Source organism: Penicillium cosmopolitanum, assembly GCF_028827165.1.
Source record: "Penicillium cosmopolitanum strain IBT 29677 chromosome Unknown utg000012l:1.0-3308103.0:1.0-3310761.0, whole genome shotgun sequence".
NCBI classification, from domain to species: Eukaryota; Fungi; Ascomycota; class Eurotiomycetes; order Eurotiales; family Aspergillaceae; genus Penicillium; species Penicillium cosmopolitanum.
In genome coordinates, this window is record NW_026622682.1 from 497,415 (window position 1) to 517,478 (window position 20,064).

At 49.3% G+C, this 20,064-nt stretch overlaps 7 protein-coding genes across 7 annotated transcripts; 4 read left to right on the plus strand and 3 right to left on the minus strand.

The window, feature by feature from the left end:
• Positions 1 to 1,423: 1,423 nt before the first annotated feature.
• On the minus strand, positions 1,424 to 2,512 carry N7509_012956 (Glucose/ribitol dehydrogenase; the record flags this gene model as incomplete). The annotated part of the gene is made up of 3 exons (XM_056637593.1): positions 1,424 to 2,067; positions 2,171 to 2,400; positions 2,478 to 2,512. The coding sequence occupies 3 exons, from the start codon at positions 2,510 to 2,512 to the stop codon at positions 1,424 to 1,426; spliced, it is 909 nt and encodes a 302-aa protein (XP_056481100.1).
• Positions 2,513 to 3,564: 1,052 nt separating this feature from the next.
• On the plus strand, positions 3,565 to 7,500 carry N7509_012957 (putative vesicle-mediated transport protein (Imh1); the record flags this gene model as incomplete). The annotated part of the gene is made up of 3 exons (XM_056637594.1): positions 3,565 to 3,573; positions 3,673 to 4,207; positions 4,331 to 7,500. 3 exons carry the CDS (start codon positions 3,565 to 3,567, stop codon positions 7,498 to 7,500), a joined length of 3,714 nt encoding a protein of 1,237 aa, XP_056481101.1.
• Positions 7,501 to 8,126: 626 nt separating this feature from the next.
• On the plus strand, positions 8,127 to 8,732 carry N7509_012958 (GNAT family N-acetyltransferase; the record flags this gene model as incomplete). The annotated part of the gene is made up of 3 exons (XM_056637595.1): positions 8,127 to 8,163; positions 8,247 to 8,308; positions 8,337 to 8,732. 3 exons carry the CDS (start codon positions 8,127 to 8,129, stop codon positions 8,730 to 8,732), a joined length of 495 nt encoding a protein of 164 aa, XP_056481102.1.
• Positions 8,733 to 9,551: 819 nt separating this feature from the next.
• Positions 9,552 to 12,551, plus strand: N7509_012959 (uncharacterized protein; the record flags this gene model as incomplete). Its single annotated transcript, XM_056637596.1, has 5 exons — positions 9,552 to 9,781; positions 9,852 to 10,251; positions 10,332 to 10,427; positions 10,503 to 11,175; positions 11,641 to 12,551. The coding sequence occupies 5 exons, from the start codon at positions 9,552 to 9,554 to the stop codon at positions 12,549 to 12,551; spliced, it is 2,310 nt and encodes a 769-aa protein (XP_056481103.1).
• A 1,206-nt stretch (positions 12,552 to 13,757) lies between these two features.
• N7509_012960 (uncharacterized protein) lies at positions 13,758 to 14,911 on the plus strand (the record flags this gene model as incomplete). Its single annotated transcript, XM_056637597.1, has 5 exons — positions 13,758 to 13,814; positions 13,882 to 13,897; positions 14,085 to 14,353; positions 14,419 to 14,583; positions 14,621 to 14,911. 5 exons carry the CDS (start codon positions 13,758 to 13,760, stop codon positions 14,909 to 14,911), a joined length of 798 nt encoding a protein of 265 aa, XP_056481104.1.
• Positions 14,912 to 15,320: 409 nt separating this feature from the next.
• On the minus strand, positions 15,321 to 17,186 carry N7509_012961 (GMC family oxidoreductase; the record flags this gene model as incomplete). Its single annotated transcript, XM_056637598.1, has 3 exons — positions 15,321 to 16,267; positions 16,351 to 17,067; positions 17,150 to 17,186. The coding sequence occupies 3 exons, from the start codon at positions 17,184 to 17,186 to the stop codon at positions 15,321 to 15,323; spliced, it is 1,701 nt and encodes a 566-aa protein (XP_056481105.1).
• An 841-nt stretch (positions 17,187 to 18,027) lies between these two features.
• On the minus strand, positions 18,028 to 19,573 carry N7509_012962 (putative MFS pantothenate transporter; the record flags this gene model as incomplete). Its single annotated transcript, XM_056637599.1, has 3 exons — positions 18,028 to 18,864; positions 18,917 to 19,334; positions 19,404 to 19,573. 3 exons carry the CDS (start codon positions 19,571 to 19,573, stop codon positions 18,028 to 18,030), a joined length of 1,425 nt encoding a protein of 474 aa, XP_056481106.1.
• Positions 19,574 to 20,064: the final 491 nt, after the last annotated feature.

Genomic DNA, 20,064 nt, shown 5'->3' on the forward strand with positions numbered 1-20,064 from the left:
AATTTGTGAACATAGCAACCCAAAGATGTTGGAATAGAGCACACCTTACATGCTAAATTTATCCTGGCCGAGAGAATTCATTTGCCCACTACACGCGTGCAACAAGCCAAGACAAGGTTTTCTGTTTGTTTGGATAATCAAATTTCGATCAATTATTCAACAAATCACCTCCTTCGGCGTGATTACGAACTTTATTTTCTTATCTGGATTATAAGGTATGTTCGGACGGAGTGATTATTAAACATTCGAGGCTCTAATTTGGCTAACGGAATAAAGTTAAAATGCGATTAAGTAGTACTATCAGTGGGGCTTTAATTATCTAGACTAATGGATTTGGGTGGATTTAAGTTTATTAATCAATAATAGTTAATTTCTGCGACGAAAGGCTGTGACCATCTCAGGTCCAGATCGCTCAATGGTTTCTTGCCCGAAAGAAAGAGTACCATACAACAAAAGCTTTCCAGAACGTCTACGGACACCTTTATTGAAATCAGGATAGCCATGCAAATCGACAAGGCAAAAATCTAATGGGACGGCCCTGCGATTCGGGTTATAAAGGGAAGCTGAACTACTCTCGAGAGCGGGAAAGTGGGAGTTCTGCGTTGTATTTTCTATGCTTGAATTCTCTTTAAGCCTTGGTACATTAAAACCACTACCCGGTACACCGATAGAATACCTAGTGTAATGGGGATTCCCGCTCTCAACATCGGTATCCTGTAGTCATGTGCTGGAGGCCTTAGCAACAAGGCCACCGTTTTGTTTCGTGAGATTAAGTAGCGTTCGTTCGATACTATCAAAAACAACATGCATGTTCCCCTTTATGAAAATGTTCTACTGAGGCTGCTGAGGTTGCGGTATCGATATACTGCGTATGAAAGGTTCTGTTATTGCTCGTTCAATCATCTCTCTATAGCGTCACGCTTTGCTCATCTCGTTCCTGCACTCTGCGAGTGTGGTGGTTTTGTCTCTTCGCGATCGACCCGTCTGCTTGACAGACTGCCAGCGAGCATTCCCATCTTACACTAGGTACATTTACACTCATTTCCTCGGATGATTCCTCTTTCAACCAGCATTGGGCAGGTAACATCCCCTTCAGTCCCCGTTACAGCAGTCGTACTTTGTTTCCACAACCCAATGTAACAAATTGGAAGTCATTGGACTGTAACTACCCTGAAACATTACATAGGTATACCTTGCCATGTCAGTGGTCCGTAGGGTGTCTCATCCGTAGAACTGATGATTAGATGTTCCCTAATCAATACCCACAACCAAAATTACGCTACGATACTTCGCAAACAAATATGTTGCTGTACTGGATAGGAATGTCAATCTGGGAAGATATAGTTTTGAATATTAGTTACCCACTTAGTCTGTAATTATTATCTAACACCAAAACGCCGTCCTTTGCCCCCAGGGCATATTATCATTCTAACTTCACGGATGCTTGGCCCTTGTCAAATATAGATTTGCGGATTTTCTCTTGGTCAAGCCCGACCATCTTTTTCACGGTGCTGTCGAATACCTTTCTCCATCCGATAGCATTCAAGAACCAAATCAACACAGCATTGCTGCCTTTCCACAAATGCTCGCCTTTTCCGTATCTAGGGGTTTTAACCAGTACTTCCTCGACAATTTGTTTGGCAAAGGCGTCTGGTTTCTGACTGTTTTTGAAATGGCTTCGGCTTCGTTCTTTGGTTCTCTCTTCAGCATCGATGTATATGCTCTCGGGACCAAAGGAGATATTGTCAGACGACATGAGGTTGGTGGCGACTTCGCCCATGAACACTGTAACCACTTTAATACCGAGCGGATCAAGCTCAATCCTGAGAGTGTCGCTGTAGGTAGCCACAGCTGCCTTGGAGGCATTATACGCTGCCGAAAAGGCAAACGGGAGTCGTGACAGGACTGACGACGTATTGATAATGACAGGTGGCGTTTGCGTGTTCGAAGCGGAGGCTAGAAGAAGAGGAGTAAAGGTTGAAACCATATCGAACAGGCCGAAGACATTGGCATCAAACATGGCACGTGTGCGAGTGGGATCGGCTTCGATTGCCGGTGCTTCATACACTGTTCAAGCAAAGATTGCGATCAGACGGTGAAAACTATATAACCTTGGAAACAAGTGGCAAGGCGTCAAATGACCATGGGGAATCAGCAAGGTTAGACGTACTTGTGCCAGCATTGTTGAACAGCATATCCAATTTTCCGCCGGTCCGCTTCATAATTTCGTCTCTGAGAGCTGCAATGCTTGCCGAATCCGTCACGTCGAGTGCAAAGGTTTCAATCCCCTTATCCTCTAAAGTAGACAGGGATCCAGTGGATCGCGCAGTTGCGAAAACGCGCATACCGTGAGCGGCGAATTCAAGAGCGAGAGCATGTCCCACTCCTCCGAGTGAGCATCTACCCGAAGTAATGTTTATCAGCAAACTTAATTATGAAAAAGAGATGTAAGGTGATTTTCATTCAGGGTTACGTACCCAGTGATAAGAATCGAGCGTTTTGATGAAGTCATTCTGCAGGGATAGAGAATCAAATAATAATTGAGGAAGTCGGTCCGTATTATTTAGACGTGAACCTATATATATGGAGCAGAACTTGAAAAAGAATTAGAATACTTCTGTGTCAGTGGGAGGGAAATTATTTATCAATTTTAATCTTTGAGGCACTGCAACCGGTCGGAATGTGAGAGTGATCGATCGCCACCGACTCATGTACATTTTCAAACCTGGTAAACTTCCCTAATTTTTGATCGGCCTCGATGAGTGATCCTCCCACTAGTTAACTAATTATTTTATATTCGATTAGTCAACCGTCCGTCGGATGATCGAGTAGTAACTTATTTCACTACCGAGTGGATCAACTCGCCCTACCTACTTGAATTAAATGCTTTTCTTAATGCACACGGCATTAAATTGAATAACTTAAAATTGACGTCGATATCATGGCTTTCAATCCCACATGCTCCACACTTCGGTAAAGCGGTCTTGGCTGACGGGGTATTGGTGCTTTCTGGATGCAGTATTAATAGTATGGAGACATCTAAGTCTAAGAGGCCCTGTTGGAAGATATTTAACTTGTAAACTTGTAGAGCAACCTGGGCAGTCTTTTCTCAAGCTTTCGAGTTCTTCAAAGGTTCTTCGATCCTAGAAGTGTCTAGTAGTTATTAGTACCTGGGTCCTACTGCTAGTACCGCCACCCGTTCCTGATACTAGTATATACCGTGACGGGTACGTTAGTAGTACTACTCTAGTACTCCAGTGTAAACACCTGGGCAACTTCATCTTGAATGCTCTTTCGCTCCTCAAATCTCATTTCTTTCTCGAGAATAACTGAAATATACCAAAATACCAAAATATACGTACTTGGACACCTGGGCACTTCGTATGTTTCTTTGTGGCAGGTGACTTTCCTGTCCGCCTCCGCCTCCGCCTCCGCTCCTCCACGGCATTTCCGAGTGTACAACTTGAACTACAACTTGAACTTCCTCACCTCACTCACCCACCCACTTTCAACAACCACTGCTGTCCAGGTGATTCCCGGTGGCCCTGGAAACCTGTCGCGGCGATGTTTCAGGTTTGTTGGCCCTTTGACCCTCTCATTACATCCCACTGTCATCCCAGCCCCCGTCAGCCCAGCCCGCGCAAACACACCGGCATAAGCTAACAAACCCAGCGCCTCCGCGACGCCATCGACTCTCGCATCGCCGAGGAACAAGCTCGCCAAAAAACCGCTCAGGATAACCTCGCCCGCTCCGCCTCCACCCGTCGTGCCAATCCCAATAACCTCTCCCCCGGCGACCAACGATCCCGCCCAAGACGACACTCTGGCACTCCCGTCCGCGGTCCTGACCCCAAAGAATTCGAGGGCGAATTTACCATCGGCGATGATGAATCATCTACTCGTTCGGCTACTCCACGTCTAGATACTCCTGATGCCACATCCGAAGTAATCACCCCCGCCGACGGCGAAGGCGAAGGCAATAACAGCCGCGCTGAGGGAGCTGGAGGTGAAGCCGATGCCGAAGGAGAAGCCGGACCTGAGACCAAGGATGGTGATGCGAAGGAAGACAGCAAGGCGACAACCCAGAAATCTGAAAAGTCGGCCAAAGATGCCCCCGCCGAGACAGAAAAGCAAAGCTCGACCGAACTACCCGCCGAAGTTAAGGGCAAGCTGCGGAGACTCGACAAGTTGGAATCGCGTTACCATGGTACGTCCGCTGCGTGGCAAGAATGGCTTCTGTATCCATCGGTCTTTATAATTACAATTGCAATTGTCATTGTCATTCCATTGCATGTGTAATCTAACCACTTCTATTCGATCTACCCTACAGAACTCCTCAAAGCCTACCGAACCGCCCACTCGCGTGTCCTCTCAATCGAACCCTTCGAAGCCGCCCTCCGCGAAAATACACCTCTCACCTCGATCGGCGAACCCAAAGCTCTGACCGAATATCTAAACCAGATGTCACTCAAGAGCGACATGGTTGTGGACGAACTCAAGCGCGTGACTGAAGACCGAGAAGACTACAAGAAAAAGCTCGAGGAAGCGCAGAAATCAGCCAAGGACGCATGGGACGAGGTTGCGGGGCTGAAAAAGGACAATGAGGCAAAGCCCGCACAGAGCGCCAAGGACGACAAGAAGAAGCAGAAGGAGAAGCAGGTCACCCCCGATGAAGAAAAGGAGACTAGCGAGGAGTTCTTCTCATTCGATAACGAGGTGCCCCGTCTCGAGGGCGAGCTCAAGGAGCGAGAAGAGGAGATTGAGACGCTCAAGACGGAGGTTGAATCGTTGAAAAAGGATATTTCTGTTACGCGCGAGTCGACAGAAGGCATGGTTCAGAATTTGGAGACCTCCACGCGGGAATTGGTTGAATTGCGCGATACCAAGGATAGCTTGGATGCGGAGATTAAGAACCTGAAGACCTCGAAGGTGAAGGATGTCGATGAGTTGAAAGAGAAGTTGGCATCGGCTGAGACGACGATTGGAAAGGTTACTGCTGAAGCTGAGAAGCTCAAGGGCGATCTCAAAGAGAAGAGTGATCAGATTGAGAAGCTGCAGGCCCAGGTCGCTGAATCTGGTGACTCAAAGAAGTCCGAAGCCGATGCTGAAATTGCTTCGCAACTCGAACAGGCCAAGAAGGACAAGGATGCCAGTGAGAAGAAGCTCAATGTTGTTCAAGGTCTGGTGGATAACCTCCGATCGCAGTTGAAGGACACCGAGTCAAGCGTTTCGGATCTGAAGAAGGAAGTCAGCGAGAAGTCTGAGACCTCTGCTCAACTACAAAAGGTCGTCACTTTCGTCGATGACAGTTTCAAGGGCAATGCTGCTTGGAAAACTGCCAAGGAGAACGTTACTGCCGGTCGCAAGGCTGACTTTGAGGAGGTTCGTAAGAGTCTTGCTCCAGTCGTGCAGGCGCCGGAGCCCATTGTCAGCACCCCCGCCGAGGAAGAGACCCAGCCTGCTCCGGCAGCAGCTGCTGCTGGAGGTGGTGGTGGGAAGAAGAAGAATAAAAAGAAGAAGAAGGGCGGCAAGGCGGCTGAGGAACCGGCGAAGCCTGCTGATACCACTGCTAAGGAGGAGCCAGCTCAGACAGAGACACCCTCAGCGGAGAGTGCTCCCTCTGCCGAGTTAGACGAGCTTAAGCAGAAGATTGAGTCACTGACGCATCTTCTTGAGGAGAAGGAGGCGGCCATCGATCGCCTCAATTCGAAGCTCAAGGGCGAAGAGGACCTGAAGGAGGAGATCGAGAGCCTTCGTGATGATCTGGTTAACCTAGGCCAGGAGCATGTCGAGTCTAAGGATAAGATCAAGGAGCTCACTGCTGAGAAAAACGCATTGGAGGAAACCATTGGCAAATTGGAGAAGGAGGTGATTGAACTCCGCACCAGCAATGAGTCTAGCACAGCCGACTCTCACAAGATGCACACAAGTCTCAAGGAAGAATTCGAAACTCTCAAGGTTCGCGCCGCAACCCTGGAGACCGATCTTTCGGCAGCTCAACAACTGGCGGCAACCCGTTTTAAGGATCTTACCGATCTGCGTGAAACCATTCAAAAGATCCAGCCCGAATTGCGTGACTTGCGCGCGGAATCTTCGGAGCTGAAGAACATGAAAGAAACCCTTTCCAACAAGAATACCGAGTTGATCGCCCTTGAAGCCAAGCACGAGGACCTGCGTGCAGAGGTGCGCAACTCGAAGACTAAGATCACAGAGCGGGACAACGAAGTCAAAACTCTGAACAAGAAGATCCGGCAGGAGACCGATAGTCGTCTGAAGGCTGAAGAAAGTCTCACTGTCGCCCAGTCAGACCTGCGCTCGGCCGAAACCAAGAAGCAAGAGGCCATTAAAGCCAAGGAGAAAACCACCGGAGAACTCACCAAATCCCAAGAGGGCCTCAAGAGCTCTCGATCTAAAATCCGCGAGTTGGACGAACAACTAGGACAAGTGACGAAAGAACTCGATGGCCTGCGCGAGGAGATTTCTCTCAAAACCGCCCAACACTCCAGTGCGCAGTCTTTGATGAACAGCATGCGTGACCAGACCACCGAAATGGCAATGCAAATGAAAGAGGCACGTGAGAAATGCGACAGTCTCGAAGAAGAGCTAGCAGACGCGCACCGCCTCCTCAGCGAGCGAACCCGCGAAGGCGAAACGATGCGCCGCCTTCTCAGCGAAATTGAAGGCCGAGCCGAGACCAAGGTCCGAGACTTCAAGGAGCGAATGGAAGCCGCCGTTGAAGAGCGCGATCGTGCCGAAGACGAAGCCAGCACCCAAGGACGTCGTCGGGCGCGCGAGATGGAAGATCTCAAGGCCAAGGTGCGCGATGCCGAGCGCGCGCTCCGCACGGCAGAACAGGATAGAGAGGAGCTGGAACAGTCGCAGAAGGACTGGCGACGACGACGCGACGAGTTGGAACTTCTTTCCGAACAATCGACGCAAGAGGTGGAGGAAGTTCGTGCAGCGATGTCCGGATTACGCGAACAGCTCGATGAGAGCGAGAAGCAGGTGCGCGATTTGGAGAAAGAGAAAGCTGAGCTCCGCCGCTCGGTCGAGGAAACGAATAACAGACTGGAAAAATTGCGCCGTTCACACAAGACTCTTGGCGAAGACGTTCGTCTGCGCGGATCACCATCTGGGCGACAGTCGTCGCGGTCCTCGATGGATTCTGGGTCCAGGCGTGGACTTGCGTCGCCGTCTGGACAGCAGGAGCGAAGTGCTTCGATTCAGCGAAGCGAGACGCCTACGGGAGCTGGCAATGCCAATGCGAATGCGGCAATCGACTATATGTACTTGAAAAATGTCCTGCTGCAATTCATGGAGCAGAAGGATAAGAATTATCAGAAGCAGCTTGTTCCTGTTTTGGGCATGCTGCTCCATTTCGACCGGTTAGCATACCCTTCACTATCCCCTGTGATTTTCATTTTCACTTCGAACGATATACTAATCGAATCCTTTAGAACGGACGAACAAAAATGGATGTCGGCTATCATGTCTAAATGATTAGTGTTCCTCATGTATCCAATGGACCAGACCACCCAGCACATTCTCCCTGTATAATACTGTGGCTTTATCACTCTTTGTGTAGAGTTAATACCATACCCATTCTGCACTTTTTCCAGCGACTCCGAGTCGAAGTGTCCATCTACTTTAGCATCCTTTCTACTATACAAATTCCACTAGACCGTATTCAAACTGCCTACCGGCTCCCGGCTACCGGTTCCATGCCGATGTCCGCGCCCTTTGCTTGACATCGGCCCGACAAAGCCGACTCGGATGCTCCGAAAAGTGGAGTCTTTCTCGGAGGTCGCCGAGAAGTGCAAGAATATAGTATTTTATAAGGACGAATAAGACATCTTTACCGATTGATTTGTTACTTTCCGTTATTCAAGTCCAAGGAATCGCTTCGAGATCATCTTCACAGATTGAGTTTCAAAGCTCAATCTCGATCATCCAATCCCATCTTCACCCAGCCCTTCCCTACGTGGGTCCTTCATCTGATCTCCACCCCCGCCTTTCGCTGTCAAAAAAAAAGAACCGCCAAATTTCTCCCGCCGCAGACCTCCGCAAAATTTCACCTCAGCACATATCACACACCACAAGTCAAGACAACCACTCCTCCTATCATAATGACCGAAGCAACAATCCGCCTGGCAACAGCCGAGGGTACCAACCCCCCCCCCCCACACCTGTCACCCCAACCGTCTAGAAACAAAAAAGACATACTAACAAAACCTACCCTACCCCAGACGTCCCCAAAATCCTCCAATTCATCCAAGAATTAGCCATCTACGAAAAAGCTCTCCACGAAGTCGAAGCCACAACCGAAAGCCTAACAGACACCCTCTCATTCGCGGGCGAGCCCCCCCAAACGCGGCTCAGTCTACACAGCCCTAATCACTCCCCCCGCCACACCCACCAACACTAACCCGGAACCCGTGGGCATGGCTCTGTACTTCTACAACTACAGCACCTGGCGCAGCGCGCCGGGAATTTATCTCGAGGACCTCTACGTGCAGCCTGAAGCTCGGGGGAACGGGTATGGATTTAAGTTGCTCAAGTACCTCGCGCGCCAGGTTGTTGAGATTAAGGGTCGGAGGTTGGAGTGGAGTGTGCTTAAGTGGAATGAGCCTAGTATCAAGTTTTATGAACAGGTTGGTGCTAAGGGGATGGAGGAGTGGATGAAGATGATGGTTGAGGGGGAGGCGTTGGGGAAACTTGCTGAGGGGGTTTAGCTGGATGGAATGAAGGGTGAAATGAAAGGGAAAGAAAGTATGAACAAAATGTACAGAGAGGAGGATGGGAATTCGTGATGCGGAAGGGAAAAATAGAATATCTCATCGCATCCATGGATACTACTAGTATCTCCTTTTCACACTTATCTCCAGATTTAGAATCGTATATCCTGTAGTTGATAGACGAGATTGAGGTTGCGCTTTGTGCCTGTCTTTAGGATTTCTAGTGGCATTTTGATTGGAAAGTATAGTGCTTTATCTCAAAGCTGCACTCGATTCAATTCCTCTCAAATAGTAGCACATGTATTATGAAACGACTTTTCATTGACATAGCGTTGGCGTTACCGGAGTTGGCCAAACGACCAAATCTGAATGGCTATACCTACAAAGGAGAGGCTGCCACGAGGACGAGCGAGCCTTTTATCACCATTCAAGGATATGGCATATCAAAGAGATGCATAAATACAATCCATCTGGTTCTGGGCTCGGGGACCACGGATTTGAAGAACGGAAGAGGCTCAAGGAGACCACGCTCGCATTCCATTGGTTGAACCACAATGATCAAAGGCATGACGTTCTGGAAGACCGCTGGAACCTTCTAATTTGTATTGCATCTCTAGATACTATTTTTACATCTCTTTATTTTCTGCTTCGGATGCAGGCCATGTTCTCCTTTGGTGATAAATACTCGGTCTTTATCCTGTCGTTCACTCCTTGGACAAAATCTTCAACCGTTAAATTTCGGACCTTTCTATACATTCTTTTTCTTTGAGTATTCTACTTGATTCCATCTGTGACTGAATCAATCCCTTTTGCACCATGCCTCCATCGAAGAGAAGATCCGAGGAGCCCCAGGAGATGAGGAAGAAGCAGTACCCTAGTCCCGAAAGTCCGGAGCCTGATCGGGAATTGAGAAGAGTCTCGTCTGATCCTATGGGGCCTCCGCCCGTAAAGAGATATGTACGCTTCCGACCTCAGGTCCCCCCTATTACGAATTATAAATTGGCACCGGAGGGCTGGAACCCTGAAGACTATGATCTTCAAACGGAGTAAGTACCAGCAGATTATATAACATTGAAGAAATCTTGAAAGAAACCTACTAACGTAAATATCTTTCAGCGATATCGAAGCAAATATCATTAGATGTCATGAAAGAATCGAAGACGGGATTATGCCGGATTGGTGGATCCACAAATTAAAGATTTACGAACATGAAAAGCGTCAGACCGAGGCAACTATCCGTTCCATGCCGGCGGGTCTGGATTGGAGTGTTATCACTCGGATAAAGAATCTCGAGCATATGCAGCGGTTCCTCGAGAGTAATGAAGGTGGCGATGAACACAACCAGCTTGTCAACGTCAAAGCACTTATCACGGCGTATAAAAATAAGACGCTCTATTGGGATGGTGAAGTTACCTACCTCTCCAACGGAAAAGCTCTTGCAAGGGGAGATTTCTCCTGGGACGATGTTCACAAGTACAATGATTTGTGTAATGGAAAATCATTCTGGGTCGAAGGGGTAAGTTTCTTCATTTCAATCTCTCCACTGGGCATTCGACCCATAATCATCCAATACTAATATGAATGTCCCATTTCAAGCTTGGCACTCCCGGGCCTACTATGATGAAGCCATACAATGTTCGACGCCCCTATAAGAGAATTCACGAGCCACTCCAGAGGAGCGGCCTGCACATTGTAAGAAGCATACCCCGTCGAACACTATTTCGTTCAAAGGCCAATAAAGACTAACCATCCACTAAAAATGAATAGTTATCATTCAACGTCCGAGTCCCAGGCCAGGCAGTAACGCCAGTGGACAATATCGCATACGATTTCCTCGACGACACCGGCGCCGAAATTCCCCGTATATTTTACATGGACCTCTACCAACTCGTGAACAGAGCATCAGGACGTACAGCCCCGTTCCTCTGCTACCAGGTCATGCGAACAGCAGACGACTGGGTCGTGGAGCCAACCTGCATGCTAGAATTCAATATCCCACGTGAGGACGGAGAATGGACTCGGCCCTGGGTCCCGTTGCAGGTTGCTCTCGGTAAAGGGTATACTCTCCGCTCAACTGATCGATTGAGTGGGGTGTGGATGCGCTCGCTTTTCTTTGTCGGTAGTGCTCCGGATAATTTCAATCGACTCTATGTCGCGGAGACTCATAATGGCATTCGGACTATTTTACCTAATGTCGATGCGGTTAATGCTAATCCGCCACCTCCCATTTATCGAACTGTTAATCAATGGGATTATTTGATTAATTGGCAGCCTCATGACCTTCTTAATCCCGGTCCCGCTGGTGGTCCTTATTTGAATGTCGATATTCCTGCTCCGACTGTCGAGCCGTTGACTCCTCCCCCCGGTGATGATGATGGTCCTCCTAGCCCACCTGGTCCCCCTGGTGGTGGCCCTCCTGGTAACGGCGGTGGTTCCCCCGGTAGTAGTCCCCTAAGTAGTGCACTCTCTTTGTCTACTCCTTCATTTTCATCTGGAGGACATTCGCCTGGTCTACCACCTGGTCCACCACCTGGATTTATAGACGGTCTATTTCTTGGGCCCAACCAAAATATTCCCGTAGGGTGGGAAGGTTCATCTTCTGGGTCATCTCCTGCTCCTCCTCCAAGTGCCAGCTCATCTTCTCGTTCAGGTTCTCATCATTCTTCTCATCATTCTGGATCTACTAGCTTTGGTTCAAGCTCTCATCATTCAGGCTCTAGCTCTGGCTCAGCTTCAGATTCACATATACCATCATACATTTACCCTCGGCCGGAGGATAATGGCCCAATGACGGATGGTATGTTTATGGGGCCCCTACCCGGTAGCCAAGATGGTGCCTCTTCGTCTTCTCGGTCATCTTCCTCTGCCACTGGCTCTTCATCTGGAGGACATACACCAGTACCAGATCCTCATCACCTGCAACCACCCGGTCATCCACAAGGCACGCCGTCGCCGCCAGCGCAGCCGCCAGTCGATGGTGACTTTCTTGGACCACCACCTCCACATTGGCCTTCGCCCTCTATATCTAGTAATAATGGAACTTCACAAGCCGGTGAAAACGTACCAGCGTCACCGAGTCCTGGGCCTTTCCAACAGCCAGTGAATGGTGTGGCTAATGGCGCCTCGGGATCGAGTAGAGCCCCTAGTCAGATCTCACAGGGCACTGTTGCCGTACCATGGAGCGCCGCGGGATCACCGGCTGGATCGGGAAACTCATCATCCTCATCACCAGCAGCGCCGCCGCTGCCGCCACCACCGCCGCCGCCGAGTCCACACTTATCAACACCGTCGGGTCGGTCCTCAGCAGCTCCCAGCTCCGGCGGTGGTAGTGGCCGTGGATCATCGTCAGCCTCATATGTCACAGCAAACGAGTACCCACCATCCCGATCAGGTTCTGAGCAGGAAATGCCGATCATTAAAGTCGTTCCACCCGCACAACAATCCGAAGCCGGTTCATCCTCAGGCTCGTCAAGCTACGGAACCGCCATTGGACAACCCTGGTCTCAGCCAGGTACTCCATGGGCCGGGTCAACACCGAGAGCACCGCCGTCTATAGGGTCACCTCTCGGAATGCCGATTGGAGCACCTGTTTTCGGAAGCAGCAATCTCGCGTCGATTCCAGAAGAACCATTGAATGCACCTAGTCAGACCGGCGGCGATGGCGATGTGCAGATGACAACCACTCCTAACGCATCGCCTCCCACTGGACCTACTGTTTTGGGCGGTCAGCCTCTTAAGACCCCCGTGCTTGCTCCTACATCTGGGGCGGGTGACGTGGGTTGCGATGAGGAGATGTTAGATGCTCCATCTGGGTAGAATAGCTGGATCGGTAGTTTGTTATCTTGGCAGTGGCTTTTTTGTCTTCAGCTTTTTCTTTATATATGAAGTATGTTGTCTTTGTTAGGGATTCTGGGGCCTGGGCCTATTGTACTTCGTTATCTTCGTTCTCTGAATAGATTTCCATCCCTTTGGATGTTACCGGAGTCTACTGTAAGAATTCCAAGAAGTAGCTGAAGTCTGAAGAAACATTGCACGCTCGCGTAGGTACCCTCGGCACGGAAATTCAAACCTCACACCATCGGAACTATAAACGCGTCAGATTAGGGCATGTGTCACCATGTGGCAGTGCTGACATCAGCAGCACTATGATAATGTATGATAATTTTTTGCTTTGGAGGATTGGCTTTGGTGCCAGTGGAACGTCGGACTAATAGGTTGCACAGGATGGCTGAGTAGTTCTTCTGAGCATGCGGCTTTGCAGACTTGTATACCGATACAGTCCACAGTCAGCTATCCTCGGCAGTCGCCATAGTCCAGTGGTAGTCAGATCTATCTCTATGTGCATTAGTCCCAGGTACCAAACCTTTGGGACGGAGTACCTTGGTACGCCAGCAGCGAGGGGAATGACATCATCGGAGATAAGGCAGATAGCGGGATAACTTTTCTCCGGGCCTGAAACGGAACGCGTCGTACTGGGTCATGTGACTGGAGCGGCGAGCGCGTCAAACACAACTTGCTCAGGTTATCCAGTTTCCAAGTTCATTTTAAGGGAATGAAGAGTTTGTAAAATAAGAGTAATATACGGCAGAATAGCCCCATCTACTCATAAATACAGATTATTCATAGATACGTGGATACAAAGGGGATCAAATACGCTCTTTGACTGCTGCCTTTGAGTACTGCCATCCCCCACCGCCCTGTCTTAGATAACTCGCAACTTCTGCTTACAGCATCACCCACCCAACTGCTTACCTCATTCTAGCTTCAACATCTCAAGATCACCTCTAGATTGCCTACTGTCGGCCTTTTATTAGTGAAATTGGTCGTCCTGTCGCCTGATTTCCTATTCTCCTTATATTCCCCTTTTTTCTCCAAGCTATCCATGCAACCTGCGCTGGCTCCAGCGCCGCATCCCAGTATGCAGTCTGCTCAGGTAAGCAACCACTCTTCGACGCGTTTGTCATCAGATCGTCTCCCGCGCCAAGTACATTTATGCTCGATGGAAGACGCAAGACTGTCGCGATGTTCCTGGATGCTCATCTCGCCGTCGCTCTGACGCGTGGTCGGGCTCCGGGCTGCGTCCCGCCTCTTCCGCCCTAGTCATTGCCCCTCTCCCTGATCTTTCCCGCTAACAATCGCGATATAGGACCATGATGATCAGGGTATGTGATCTACATCGCTATCTCAGGGCCATTTTCCTACCCTTCTACGAGATGGGACTATTGATTTGCCTGACCCCTTAATCCCCGGAGATTTCCGGTTCCGGGCGGGCTGGGGCATCTCGTGGCAACCCCATGTTGGCAATGACGCGAACCTATCAAACGGAGAACTAACTTGATATCCCGCTAGTCCTTCACGACCAGCTCCTTGCTGTCCAGCACAACCTGGGCCAGCGTCCCCAGCCCCAACCTGGACAGCAACAGCATCACTTGCAGCCAAATCCGGCCGGGTCGCGGGATCAAGCCAACATTGACCCGGCCATCTCGGGGGCCGCCATGATGGCCGCCCCGCAGACTCCCACTCAGCCGCACCAAGGATCTCCAGATGACACGCCCAAGGGGTTTGGCAAGCGCGAGCTGTCAACATCCAAGCGTGCCGCCCAGAATCGCGCCGCCCAGGTAACTCATCCCCTATCAAGTGAAACGCCTTGGCATCTATAAGGGTCCCCACTCACGCTTCATAGCGCGCTTTTCGCCAACGGAAGGAGACCTACATCCGCAAACTTGAGGATGAGGTCAAGAACATCGATGCCAAGAACGAGCAGCTTAAACACCTGTCTAACGAGAACTACGCTTTACGGGACTATGTCATTACCCTGCAGTCTCGCCTGATGGACCTGCAGGCCGATGTGCCCGAGCTTCCCCCCGAACATCGATCTCAACCAGCCGCGCCCCGAACTCAACCTCGCCGGCAGCCTCGGCGGGCCCTCGGGATCAATGGTAGCTCCCACTGGTCCCCACCAAGGACAACACCCCGGCAATCCTAACGACGACATGAACTCGCTGAACCGCATCGCCTCGGCTGGTCTCATGCGCAAGCCACACGAGGAAACCAACTTCATGAGCAACAATTTCCAGCCCCAACCCCAGCCCAACAAACGCATGCGTGGAGATGAGAACCAGGACGACGTTACCGTGCCAAAGCAGGAAGGTCATGGCATCCCGCTCGGACAATGAATTGCCTCCCAGTGACCTAACCTGAATTTTCACTTTTCTCCGTCTCTGTGCAGTTCTGCTGGTCACTCGATATCCCTTTTTCGTTTTACTTTCATATTGTCTTTTTTTGGCTTCTCAACTCGTCCTTCGCTCTTCAGTACTGGTGCGCGGCGCGATAAGTGACGTCATGTCTTTGGCTTGACATGGTGGTGTTTTCTTTCCCCCTTCCTTTTCTTTTATTAATGCGTTTGGGGGCTCTAAATTTGTGGACTGAATAACAGTGCATGGTATATTAAATGAGTCTAAGAAAATGCATTGACATATCTCAAACTCTCGCTCCATATCTTGGGTTATGGCCTCGCTTTGCGTAAGAGTGGCCAGATCCAATGTCTCAAAGGGCCAAAGCAATAAAGACCTTTATTGAGGAACCTCACTGATCCAATTCATATTCCCTAATCAAAACGTCCGCACAAGTCGCACCAGTAACATACGCCGTGGCCTGTGTATGATTGTTGGTAAGAACAGGCACGACACTCATATCAGCCACGCGTAAACCTTCAACCCCGAAAACACGGAACCCACTGTCAACCGCAACGTCACGATCCCCAATCCTTCCCATCTTAACCGTTCCCATCATGTGCCACGAAGAAGAAATATTGTCCTTCCAAAATTGCAAAATATCGTCATCGGACTCGGACTTGGGTCCCAAAATAGTAGCCAGACTATCCTTGGCGAAAGAAGGATGCTTTGAAATCTCCAGTAGATGGCGATACATATCAATCACGGCTCGCTGGTCGAAGGGGTGCGATAGAATCTTTGGGTCAAAGAGGAGTGGGTCATCCGGGTTCGACGATTGAAGTCGGACCTCGCCGACTGATTGTTCGTTCATTAGGAAAACGGCTAGACAGGTGTAGCTATAATCCGACAACATCCCCGGAAACAGGAGATGGATGGGGAATCCCGCGACGACCTCGTAGTGAGGGATAGTTTCACGGTTCATGAATTCTCGTGTGGATTTGGGCAGTGCTTTGAATTCTTCGGTCGAGGTTATGGTGTCGGATTTGAACCAGCCTATCGTAAGCTGGCATCCGTATTTTGACCAAGGGCCAGTCCCATCTTCTTCCCATTGAGTCATGGCGTCGGTCATGGCAGCTTCACTCTTGAAGAAGGCGTTGCGGTCGTTTGTCTCTGGGCTTCGTGAGAGCAAGAGCGGTGCGAAGAAGTGGTCTTTTAGTCCTTGACCGATGGCAGGTATGTCGTGGACGATTGGGATGTTGAATTTGTTTAGTTCCGATGCTGGGCCAATGCCTGAATGCATGAGAATTTTGGGAGAGTCAAGAGATCCGGCGCATAGGATGACTTCTTTTGAGGCAAGGACTGGATAGCTCAGGCGTATTAGTATGGTATCCAATTTGAACTGGCGAAGAAACCCAGAATGCTCATCAACAAGATGTACCCACATTTATTTCCTCTCGTCTCAACACCTACAGCCCTCTTTCCGTCAAACAGAATCCTCTGCACGGGAGTATCCGTAATAACAACCAAATTCCCCGGTCCATCAATCAGCAGATCCTTCGCCGTACTCCTCACTCCATCCCCAGCAGAATGAACACACAATCCCATACCAAGCGGATCCCCAGAATTATGATCCAAATTTCTCTCCAGCCCCGCCTCCTCAAAACAATCCATCAAAGGTCTCAAATCCATCTCCCACTCTTTCGCAAACCCCACCTTCAACGCACCCTCATGGCCATGATCCCCAGCAGTAGGATTCCCATACTTGCTCCCCTCTTCACTCCCACAACCCCCCAACCCAAACGTCTCAAGACTCTTAAAACGCCTCTGCATCTGATCCCACCCAAACCCCTCATCCCCCACAATCTCCGCCCAAGACTCATAATCATCTCTCGCACCAACGGTATAAATCCCGAAGTTAATCGCAGACCCACCACCCAACCCCTTACCACGGGAATAATCCAGAACACGCCCATCACACCCATCCTGGGGCGTAGTTTTGTATCCCCAATTCATAGATTCTTCTTGGAAAGTCATCCATCGCTTTCCGACGACGCGGTGCGATTTGTCGTCATTTTTGCTGCCCGCTTCAAGGAGGAGGATTCGCGGTTTGGCAATTGTTCGTGCTAGGGATGAGGCGAGGGTGCATCCTGCTGGACCGGCTGGATATTGTGTGAAATTTAGTATTAGTGTTGGAAGGAGAACTACAATTTGAATTCGGCTTGAGTTGGGGAAATAACTTACCACCGACAATAATGAAATCATAAACTTCTTCAGCCATGTTGAATAAACAATGCAATTGACCCGATTAGATGATATTATAAGACGTACACAGGCCTTTCAGAGAGGGGAGTCAGAGAAAGAAGATGCATAATATTTTTAGGATTTGAGTCAGCCTCGCTGGGAGCCGAAAAGGCTAAATTAGCTTCGCATCGCGCGATACTTAGTTGCTCTTCCAAATGGTTCAAGGATTCGGAAGCGGCTTAAGTGGATAGTTTTGCCCCGCTAAGCGGGACGTTGATTATCAAGCGAGGAGGGGCTAATTGAGAGAGGCAGTTCGGAAGTCCGAATTGCATCTTTCGGAAACTATTCGATCCTTCGCAATGATATTAAGCTTCCTTCTTGCTGTACTGTTAATCAGCGGATCTTCATTGGGTTTAATGCTGTTCTGTAGTATCATGCGTAGATGAACAACCTAGTGGCGTTTCCTTTCATGAATGGTTCTCGTCAACTATAACTCCCAGGTATGTTTCACTATCTCGAATCGCGTTTCCGACCTTCGCGTCACTATATTTACAGCCTTCCGTGATGGAACAAATTATTTTTACATTGCAAGTGCCCAAGTGGACAATCACACACAAACAACCTGGCTACAGAGTAGTGTCTTGAGAACCGGCGGGGTCGTGGGGCACTCAAACGTGTACGCTTGACAGGCGCTGATAAGAACATGCTAATGCAAGAGCTTCGTGGCTTCCCTTCGGATTTTCCATCGACCGCCACGCTAGCCAAATCACAATAGATAGCCAATGAATGTTGACTTCCCTTCTCTACAAAATAATACTGGCTAGTAATCCAAAAACTGTTTGTTCATGCTAAGTATTATTCGGGGCTATAAAATGAGATCATACCTCCCTCACACTATCCATTTGCTTGGCATCTAAATCTCTGATATGTGTGTCCTGAACTTCGTTGTGCTTTTCCTCGCGCACTGTGAGAAGAACGATTCCCGTCGTCCAGATAGCCAAAGCAATACAGCACCCAATCATAGCCCACATACCCTTGGTGAATCGTGGTGCAAAGTCGGCCGAGTAAAATAGTAAGATCCACCAGGCATTCACTGCATTGCTACCCATGTTCATACTCGCGATGACCACGGACCGGAAGCGATCATTCTGATACCGCATGGCATCATTACACCACGCAAAGAACGTAGCCTGGCAAGCGTAGACAGATCCGGCCCAATAATATGCGGCAAAGACAACTGCGGTATCGTCAAACCGGGTCAAGATCAAAACAGATGTGACTATCCCTGTCATTGCGATAAAATATCCAACCAGATACCGCTTGCCGCCCATAAAGTCGGTCAGGGTCGCCCAAAAGAGTGTGGATATAATACCAACTGCTGGGATTCCGGTTGGGTAGTTGTTCAATTGGGCGACAGTATAGTGATTGGTCGGGTGGGCCTTCATGTAAAGCGCGAGCAGTGCGTTGGTAGAGAATGATTCTGTCTCTCCAGCGATAACCCACAACATGACGAATGCGTACCAATACCAAGATGTAAATAAACGTTTTGCGAAAGCAAAGTTCAAAGGAACCTTCTCGGCGGCAGATTCTGGAATACGCGCGATGGCCATGGCACGCTCCTCTGAGGTCAGATAAGGGGCTTTCGTTGTTGTCGGAGTATCTGGGAAGAGCATAAAGCCGTAGATTGCGATCGGTATAGTAATCAAACCGTCAATCTAGTTTGTCAGTTTGGAATGAATCTTTTTGATCCAGAAGCAGAATACGTACGATAAATAGCCATCGCCACCCTGACAGGCCGTGTCTGCCATTAAGGGATGACTGAATGCCTGTTTGAATAAACCCTCCGAACATCGTTCCAGCTAGGCCCGACGCGGTGAAAATACCACTTCGCTTTCCCAGCTCTTTTTCTGTGTACCAGGAACCTAAAATGTAATGTGTTCCGACAAAAGTACTCGACTCAGCCAACCCTAGGAAGAAGCGAATGGCCATGATTCCCTGTGGATTGTGCACTGCAGCAGTTACCATGGTCAAGGCACCCCATATCACCATCATAGCTGGGAAGAAAAGATGCGGTCGCCAATAGGTCACTGCGAGGTTCGAGGGCAACTGCCCAACAATATACCCAACAGTGAAAACAGTGTTGATTTGATTAAGTTCATTTCCTTTGAAGTTGAGCTCTTCCTTCCTGCGAAACATATCGTCAGTATATTTCTCACGATATAGTAGGTCTTTCTCGTTCAAGCTCTTGACTCACATTCCCGAAACATAAGCATTGTTAAGGTTGCTGCGATCCAGGTAATTCGCGAAGTAGCAAAGGCAGCAGAACGACAAAATAAACGTGTCAATTTTGCGAAGTAGTTTAGCCTCACCAGGCACACTTTCATGGCCCTTCAGATAGGACTTGAATCGGCCAAGTACGCCCATTGTGGTTGATATTCGTACTCCCCTGCTGTGGGGAAAATACGATGGCAAAATTTGACGTCGAGTGGATCGGGGGAAGCGCTATTTATCTATCCGTGGTTATCTCTCCAAGTCCGCACTCAAAAGGTCGCCGCAATCCAGTGGCCAACCGTTATCTTTTCAAATCTCGGTCTGATATACCGGATTTTGCGGAGTATCAGCAGATTCCTCTGCTATCAAAGAAAAAATAAACTGCTATCTCGATCAGATCGTCTACCTTTGCCCGAGGCTCACTGCAAAAAGTGCGGGGATGACTCCACTTTTCAGATTAGCGCTCACTGGCAAGCTTGGCAGAAATACATAACCTGCCGGACTAGGAAACTAATCTATACATCTTATCTGTCTCCGGATGACGGGAATAGCAACGGCCAATTGCTAGATGGGGAGTTGAATCACCTGGATGTCTGTTACGGGACTTGGGCTGTCCAAAGAAGCTAAAGGATTCGATTGGAACA